This window comes from Ranitomeya variabilis, chromosome 7, assembly GCF_051348905.1.
Source record: "Ranitomeya variabilis isolate aRanVar5 chromosome 7, aRanVar5.hap1, whole genome shotgun sequence".
NCBI lineage: Eukaryota > Metazoa > Chordata > Amphibia > Anura > Dendrobatidae > Ranitomeya > Ranitomeya variabilis.
In genome coordinates this window covers 34,065,441-34,074,747 of record NC_135238.1, presented here as the reverse complement: position 1 = coordinate 34,074,747, position 9,307 = coordinate 34,065,441, and the positions used below count along the sequence as shown (strand labels likewise).

Sequence of the window (9,307 nt, the reverse complement as noted above, 5' to 3'; positions counted from 1 at the left end):
CTAAGGTCCTGCAATGCCTGCACATGAGGAAAGACACAGCAAATTAAAAAAAAACTATACTACATTTTTAATTGAAGGTACTACTACATACTGGGGTAGCATCTTGGGGAGATTGGAACACCTCTTTAAGGAAACCTTAAATTTTGCTAATGATTGGAATCAATGCATGCAAACAAATAAAAGCTTGTGAGGAATTGGCTTACAGGTTAGCCACCAGTAGGGGGCGCTAAGAGTTTTCTTTCAGCAGGAAGAGACCTATTTTGCATACATTTTTCCCAGGAAGCATTGTCCTGAAATATGGAGAAAAAAAGGTCTTTTCTTGGATTATCAGCATATTTGTATGGCTAAGTGATTATATTAGATAATGAAAAGTAGAAATGAGATTAGCTACACTATAAAAATGACATTGGTCGGCATCATTGCTGGACCTGGCAGAGGGAGCATCTGGAACGGTGTCACGTCTCCTATACACATCTGTCTGCACTGTAATCATTTACTACAAAGAGAAATAAGGCAATAGCAGAAAGAGGGGGCTTTGATAAAGCGAGCAGGTGAAACGCGCGTCGGGGTGGTGGGGAGGCTGCTTCTGGTCCGGACTGACGATGGCTAGGCGTTCACCTCATTGCACTAATATGTGTTTTGGCAGCAACTAGGCGTTTTGTGACATTATATTGAGTTAGACTTTCTATATACACGACTGCCCACTCTCTTTTTGGTTTCCCAAGTCCTATTGTGGACCTGCAGCCCTCCCTTTGCGTACCCGTTTGTTTCCTCCATTCCCTTATTTGTTTTTGGTGACATATTGCTTGTTTTGTATTTGAATTAATAAAGAATACTTTTTTTCCATTTGACTTCTAGTGGCTTTCCAGTTACTCCTATTTTTCTTGCTGTTTATCCTATTGATGGAGTTCTCCACTTTGGTTAAAATAGGTTTATTATTTTGGGAGAATTTTAGTTATCATGCTCTCAGCCTGCTTATATATAATGTGCTTTTTAATTATTGTATCTGCATCCTCACGTTATTTATAGTACACGACATGAAGCCCCTCGGTCCCAAGGGAAACGGGCCCAGCACACATCCACCTCCTACAACCAAATGTACAACGACCCCTTCTATAATAAACAATACGTTTATTCAGGACATCTCAAAACTGTACTTACAAAATGGGAACGTATTAAATACAAGTGCACACAATGGAGTGTTAGCTTTTTTTTAACCCCCTTTTCCAAAAGTCAAAATATGCACAAAAAAAGCAAACAAACAAAAATAACATAAATCATCAAAGGGCCGGCCAAGTACTGCCGAGAAGAGTTTTAGTAGTCCTCTGTGTAAACTTTCCGCATGGGCGCAAGACGATAGGCACTTTGGACCTGGATCAGCAGGGATTGGGCTCTTCACACCTGTAGGACATGGTTCACCGGCCCTTCATGACGGGGATTATTGATCCCTACGTATAGCCTGGTAGACCGGTAGTAGGTGCAGATTGCAGCAGTGTCATGGCGCGGGCGGTATAAATAATGCCTGGAGCTGACAGTCCGCATCAGGACTCACCTAGTCTCGTTGGTATAGTACCGCCACCTCCGGCTGAGGGCCGAGATCCTGTGACACTGAGAATTTCTAACCAGCCCAGTTCTTTATTTCTTCCATATAATATGACAGTGCCAGATCGTATAACTAATGTCCGAGACTGAGAAGAAAGTTAATGGTGGCATTAGATTGGCCGACGTTGGTCCTACCGCCGGGGATGAGGTCAGCATGTGAAGTCGTGCGAGATATGGCGGATTACTGCAAGTCCTTCAAGACGCTCCTAAGTTTTGTTCTTATCTTTTGGCTTTAACCAGCCGGAAAAGCTGAACCTGGATCTCCTCTTGATGTTCGGCTCTGGACTGGGCTGCTTCTGCTGGGAATCTGGAACCACAGGTTTAGGTTTAATGGAAAGCACAACACAAAATCAAGGATATAGATATATATATGTATATAGATATATATATATATATATATATATATATATATATATATATATACACACACACACACACACACACACACACACACACACACACACACACACACACACATATATATAGCTATGGTGCTTATTATTTATTTATTTTTAAAAAGCAACCATTTTTTGCGTGTGTTTTTTTTTTTTTTTTTTTTTTAATAGCGCCACTTTTTTTTCTCGTGGCTGTATCTGGTATTGCAGCTCAGTTTCATTCACTTGAATGCAACAGATCTGCAATCCCAGACCCGACCTATGGTCTAGAATGGAGCGATTTAAAAAAAAAATAAAAAATGATAGAATCTTTTAACATGACAACGACCAAACACCGTAAATTTACTGCACTTGGTATCATAGATTTAATTTTTTATTTTCGGTTTTGAAAAAATAAAATGACATATAAAACACAGTCATTCACATGTACCCCCCCTCCCCCCAAAAAGTGCTAAAAATGTAATGCACTTTGTACCACGTAAAAGAAAGCCACGTTCAGACACGTCAGCTAAAAAACATAACTACGGCTGCTGAAAATCAGAGAGGTAAAAATGGAAATCGAAAAAAAGGTCAGTCATTAATGAGTTAACCAGCGGAATGTAGCATTCCAAAATTCTTAAAATTGGAGGCTGGTGTCTATTAACCCTTTATATTTCGCTTGTAATAAGAAAACTCAAGAAAATATGAACCTTATTGTAGGCGTTTAATAACCTTACCAGAATGTTTTCGGATCATATTTTCCATCATTTCATCCTCCTCCTTCTCCCTGTAATAGACGGAATTGTGAGTAAGAATGGGGGGGCAAGAATACGAAATCCTTCCAGACCGATGCTGACCAGCCACTAAAGGGTTACCGGGTGCAGAACCTACAGTATATCCCAATGATAGTGCTCTATGGTACGAAAGAGGCCATAGTTTCCGGTCAGATCTACCTGGATAAGTGGGCTTTCCAAAAAAAATGGCGCCTACGGTGAATGAGGCTGTGCTGCAATACCAGACACCGCCTATGGACCAGAGAGGCGCTGTTTAAGAATTTTTTTTTTTTTTCTGTTTTATCTACCACTTTTATATCTTTGAAATCTTTTTTTTTTTTTTTTCATTTATTTTCATTCATTTATTTATTTTTAATTTTCTCCAGTAGGATAAAAGTGCAATTCCCTTATAATCACAAGCAAAATCAGCGTAAGTGATCTATAATAGCTGTAGGGCCGGGATCAGCATTAGTACATATATCTCCCGCCTCACTATTTTTAGGTATCTGGTGTTACTGGTTTTACTGGTCACGTTCTTATACTGGTTTATAACGACACTGGCACATAACAGCCGTGAGGAAAGAGGAAACAGTTACGATTAATAATGGGCAGAAATCAAAAACGGATTGAGAGTATAGAGCCAGGGATCAAAGAGGGGAAAAAATTAACCCATTCCCAGCAAATTTTTCTTTTTTTTTTTTTCTTCTTTTCCAAAATCCATAATTTTTTATTTAATTCTTCCGCCAATTGTTTTTTTAAGGGACAAGATGTCGCTTTTTTGGTTTTTTTTTTTTTTGCATGTGCCGACCTGATGGTCTATTAGTACCAGTTTGAGGTAGATAAGGGGCTGTGATCACTTGTTATTCCTTTTTTGGGGGGGAATTGTGGGACGGAGAGGAGAAGTGCCGAATTTGTTCTTGTCTTGGTATGGTCAACCTCTATGGCATACTTGACAACTATCCTGATTTTCATGGCATAATCAAGTGGGACATGCTACAAGCATAGTGGGGTATGTGCTCAACTACAGTGTGGGCCATGTATACGGATACACCTAAACAAAATGGGAATGGGTGGTGATATCGACTTCCTGTTTGTGGAAAAAATAAAGTTTGAGCCAAAACGGCTGACTTCAAAATGGCCGCAATGGTCACCACCCATCTTGAAAAGTTTCCCCCCTCCCATATACTAATGCGCCACAAGCAGGAATTTGATATCACCAGCCATTCCCATTTTATTTAGGTGTATCCATATACATGGCCCACCTTGTATCACGGAAAGGGGCAATTAGGGGTGTTCCTGGGTAAAAGACAGTAAGCGCCTCTGCAGACCTTTGGGTGCCCATACACTTTCCATGGTTGTTGGCCAAACGCTTCAGTCGACAGCCCTTTCCCCAATGATCCCCTATATACACACACTATACACACACGTGTGCTCGGTTTATCTGAGAGTGCATATGTTCAGGAAAGAGAGGGTAGTAAGACGCTGACAAATTTCAATGTCGATATTTTTGCTGCCATCTAACATTCCCGAATAGTGATGAGTGAGCATGCTCGCCACTCAATCATGTATCAGGGTGCTCGAACGCCATGCCCGAGTCCCCACCCCGAATGTTTCGCGGCTGTTAGACAGCCAATAAACATGCTGGGATTGCCCGTCATACACGCTAATGCCATAGGCATGTTTGTGTTGCCGCAAAACATATAGGGCAGGGACTAAAGCATGGCGCTAGAGCGGGGACTAAGGCTTGAGCGGTGAGCGTGCTCGCTCATCAGAATTCCTGATCCTTCTTTCCTCCATCATCATCTATTGGAGGGAGATTCGGGCCCCCATACAGATAGGATGTCAGACAGCCTCCCCCAAATTATATACTGGGGGTCTTTAGGCCAGGTTCAGATGGGCGTATTTCACAGCCCCAAAACAGATCAAAATGCCCAGACTAGCTGTGGATCTCACGACTGGAACTGCTGTAAGTTTGGGTCCCGCAATCAGGCCAGGCATTGCAGTCAGACCATAAAATACGCTGATCTGAACACGGCCTTAGGCTGCATCTTTCCCCAGCTTCACTCTCATAGGCGGGTTGGCCATTGAAGCGAATGGAGCTCTCTATAGATAATGGGGAACGGACGTATTATAAAACATGCTATATATTAGTTTAACTTTATCTGGATTGTCAAGAAATAGACAAAAATTGACGATTCATTCCAGAAACAGCACCACACCTATCCGCAGGTTGTATGTGGTAATGCAGCTCGAACCCATTGACTTCCATGAAGCCAAGCAGCAATACCCGGCACAACCTTTGCACAAGTGCGGCGCTGTCTCTAAAAAAAGAAGTAGCGAAACTTCTCTAATCCTGAACAACCTGCTCTGTAAGTGACGATACGGGAACATCTTTCTTACCGTATCCGGTCTTCATCCAGGCACTCAACAATCTCACTCCGGTCGTTGACTATGATCAGATACTTATCCAGGAGTTCCTTCTCTTTGGCCTTTTCCCTCTCAGATTTCAGATGTTCTGAAAAGAAGTACAGTATATAGACGATGATACGCGTGGTCAACTATAGCGGACAACGGACCATCTGAAGGAGCAGATCCTGTCTGGCCAGAACGCCGTCCACATCAGAAGAGACAAAAATCTAAAGATGACCCATTTTTCCCGGTTTGGTCGCAGTAGCCAAATATGCCCGTTTATAGCATTGTATAATGGGCTAAGCGGCTGTAAGACATGTCTGACACACCGATGTCTGGGCAGGGTAAGGACATATTCATAACTCCGGAAGGTATCGCCCATCTCCTTCAAGAAACATTTTTTTTAATTCTTCTGTCCACATAGACAAAGAGGGCTTATTTTATTGAGGGACAAGTTGTAGTTTTGAATGACACTATTCAAGGGACCTAAGGATTAATGTTTCTCCTATTACATGATAGTGTAAGGAGACTTATAGGCCATGCAATGCTTCTCTAAATATGCACATTGCCTTTGCAGAGAAGAAGAGGCCTCGATCACTAGCGCCACCTATTGGAGGTAGCAATCCTAAACTATTGACCCTTTAACGATCCTTGCCACATGACTTAGGATAAATTCCAAACCAGGATTTGGATTTGCATACATGTGTTTCGGGGCTTTACCGCTCGTCAGTGCAAAGCATGAGATCTGATTTGGCTGTAGGAGAGGTCGATTACTGCTGTCTAAGCGGTAACGCTTTTCCTTGTGCAGAGTGACATGAAAGTATAAGAAGGCTCCTCTAGAAGCTCTTCTCTTGAAGAGCATTGCATGACCTAGAAGTCTCCTTACCCTAGAATGTCAGCAATGATACTTTCCACAAGGAGAAATGTTATCCTTTAGAACCAAGTCAGAGGCCTCTCACACAGCAAAATCAGAGCTCATGCTTTGCACTGAAGAGGGGCAATACCTCAAAACACCGTGTCTGCAAATTGAGATTCTGGTTTGGCTTTTATCCAAAGTCATGTGGCAAAGCTCATTAAAGGGTCGATATTGACTTTTAGGTGTAACTAGAGTCCTCTTCCTCTCTGAAGAGGCAATTCGCATATTTAATTTCCCAGAGAAGCATTGCATGGCCTATAAGTCTCCTTACACTAACATGTCGCTCTTACTGGAAAGGAAGGGCTACAAATACAGCTCTTGTAAAGGGCCCTGGGGCTGATAACAGGGACAAATAGAATGCACAGACTGGATATGACAGATCCCTGTCCTTTTTTTTTGTAATTCATACAGCAGCTGATTATAGGAGCGGGTGTGGGACACGCGACCCGACACCCATTCATTCAGCTCCAGTAACCCCACGGGCCGCTCCTTACCATTCCTTTCTATGGTGTGCCTTATCTACAGATCAGCGTTAGTCCCCGGGGGTTTCCCGCTTATCTCCGGCCGTCTGACAATAGTTTACCGCTGTGACTCACACACCTTTGGGCAATCTTATGGGTAACTTGCAATTTCCTAGTCTCACCTGGCTTGTTCATGAGGTTGCGGAGCTCGGTCTCCACGTCCTGCTGTTCGCTCTCCAGAGCCTGCTGCTTGGATCTGGAAGACAATGACAAAACCCATTAGGAGACGGTGTGCCGCGTGCAAACGCTGAGAGGCGGCCGAGATACTATCATTCAATCAGTGCTTGTTTGCCGAGCCTGGCGTCTGCCAACAGAAAAACTTCTCATCGGCATCACAGGGCACGAGACAATGGAACCGGGTACGAGGAAATCACTATGGACGTCACGCATCCGGCACTCACATGTAATTCAGCTCCGATTCCTGCCTCAGCAGAAGCTGCTTCTCATGGATGAGCTTGAACCAGTCCACCATGAGCGAGTCCTCCGATTCATCTACAAGACATAAGGGAGGACATTACTAGGCTTTCTATGCACTGGATGCCCCCTATAAAGAATGATGTTCTTATGTATCCACATGAGAGGTGATAACATAGCTCGCTGGGGGTCCGACCTGCACAGAACAGACCACATTTACCCCATTAGGGTGCAGCGGGATGCTCGACTGCTGCTCTATTAATTCCCTATAGGACTGCGAGTGCTGAGCTCGGCCCCATAGAGGATGAATGGAGAGGAGCTGCTCCACTTGCATTAGCTTAAAAGTGCCCCATCTTGGCGATCAGTGGGGTCCCAGCAGTGTGACCCCCCAACACCAATGTCCTGTAGATAGGTGATAACTCATTTTCACTAAACAACCCCTTTAACCTCTTTAAAGGCCCCATCGTCTATGCAGAAAAGGAGCCAGATATCCTTAGTAAGTGTATGGCTGCAAAGTCACCTCCAAATTGGGGTCCTGTGGATCTCATTATTGTGTCTGGAGACTCCCCCTCAACCGAACTTTTAATAGTCACAGCAATTTAAATCACTATTATTCCTTTATGGGACATTCTCAGACAATGGAGTCTGTAGAGGACATGCTGCCTTCTAAACCCCATTCTCTAGATCGGTGAAGATCCCAGCATTGTTCGCCTATAGATCTGCATTAATTCATTACATATCTCCCATTTTTGTATTTTAAAACTTACCGTATATTTTTCTCTCGACACAAAGTCACCACTAGGGGGAGCCAACAACATGTACATTATACAGCTAGAAGTGAACTGAATGTGAGCTCCCCCTAGTGGCAGCCCACGGTAAATAGGCAGGCAGCTCGGTCTGACATCTATCATGGTGGGATGGCGGTTTTTTTTTTTTATTTATGCCTTATTTATCACTGACCCGCGATGCCTCCATCATGATGAAACCATTGTAGTCTGCCCCATTGCCTTCACTATGGCTATAAGATGCCACAAACTCATTGATCCAGAAGTTTTAGGCTTAAAATTAAAATTCTCAATCCTTATAAAAAAAAAAGTTACCTCCATCACAACTACGCAGCTGCTTCTCCAAATCCACTCCCTGCTGCTCCAAATAATCCAGCTCCTGCTCGATGATCTGCAGCTGCCTCTGGATCTCCTCTTCTGGAATATATTCAGGCCGGGTCTGCAACGGAGCAGAGGTGCGATTCCCATCAGTGACTGCAGATTCTTATTAATAGTGTCATCACCAATACTTGACCCAAGGTGCCATGGCAGGAACTGGGTAGTTTGGCACCAGCACACCGCTCCCCTTTTCTATGTAATGGGGACGAGGGGCCACAGCTTTCTCCTGCCCCCATTAGCCGGTTACGCCACAATCTTTCAATAGTTGGGGGGAATAATGGTCACTGAATATGACAAACCTTGTTAGGAGACGCCACATTGTTGTTTTCTGACAGACTTGGATTGGATTTTGTACCTGGAAGAAAGGGAGACCATCAGTAAGCAGGTATACATGTTTCCTTCATATGTGACCTACTGTGTATGACCTATAACCTTTACCCTCTTGATGTGATAGGAGGGAAGTTTCCAAACCTCCCCCAAATTTTCATTTATTTTTTTTATTTTTGTATTTATTTTTTTTTACAAGGGGCACACTATTTTCCCACCTATATTGTGAGTGCTTAAAAGGGCCCCCACTCAGGCAGCACATTTGCACTACATCCCAGGACATGCTGGGAGTTGTAGTTTCACAACGGATGACTTGCTGCTGATCTCTTCTTCATCATTAACCATCTTCTTGAGCGTGGCGATAGTTCTACATACTTTAAACACAGTTTTTCAAGAAAGTTTTGGAGCAGAAATTCTCAACATTTTCCTCCAAAGCTCGAAAACTCCTCAAAAACTTTGACTTTCCGCTCAGTTTCTGTTCCAAAAAAGTCTGTGTGTGCACATACCCCTAATGAGTTTTTGGGGCAGATTTTAATGCATTTTTTTTCTAGTTCATACACGCCCCGATTTATCTTTAACGCCTATTTTTTGGTCTAGTTTTGCACCTTATTTTGTTTGCGCCCGTTTCATTATTCTATTTGTGCCCTTTTTAAGTGCTCGCCTGTTTGTTTGTTTTTTTATTTTCCGCTTTGTAGGTGCACTTAGACAATTCCAGATGTTTTCGCCTGATATATAAATTGAAACTTTTTTTTATCTCAAAATTTGGAGCAAACTCCACTTCACTCGCCCCTGGTATACTTCGTCCAAT

The 9,307-nt window shown here is 43.1% G+C and overlaps 1 protein-coding gene across 1 annotated transcript in view; it reads right to left on the bottom strand.

Annotated features, from left to right (window-relative positions):
• Positions 1 to 1,111: 1,111 nt before the first annotated feature.
• The window catches only part of MICALL2 (MICAL like 2), a 43,880-nt gene continuing 35,684 nt past the window's right edge, over positions 1,112 to 9,307 (bottom strand). Inside the window, exons 12-18 of the mRNA XM_077274796.1 lie at positions 8,472 to 8,527; positions 8,110 to 8,233; positions 6,997 to 7,087; positions 6,718 to 6,791; positions 5,150 to 5,264; positions 2,714 to 2,763; positions 1,112 to 1,909 (exon numbers count right to left, since the gene is read on the bottom strand). Of these exons, the coding sequence (XP_077130911.1) occupies positions 1,809 to 1,909; positions 2,714 to 2,763; positions 5,150 to 5,264; positions 6,718 to 6,791; positions 6,997 to 7,087; positions 8,110 to 8,233; positions 8,472 to 8,527 (611 nt within the window). The 3' untranslated portion in view covers positions 1,112 to 1,808. The remainder of the gene's footprint in view (positions 1,910 to 2,713; positions 2,764 to 5,149; positions 5,265 to 6,717; positions 6,792 to 6,996; positions 7,088 to 8,109; positions 8,234 to 8,471; positions 8,528 to 9,307) is intronic.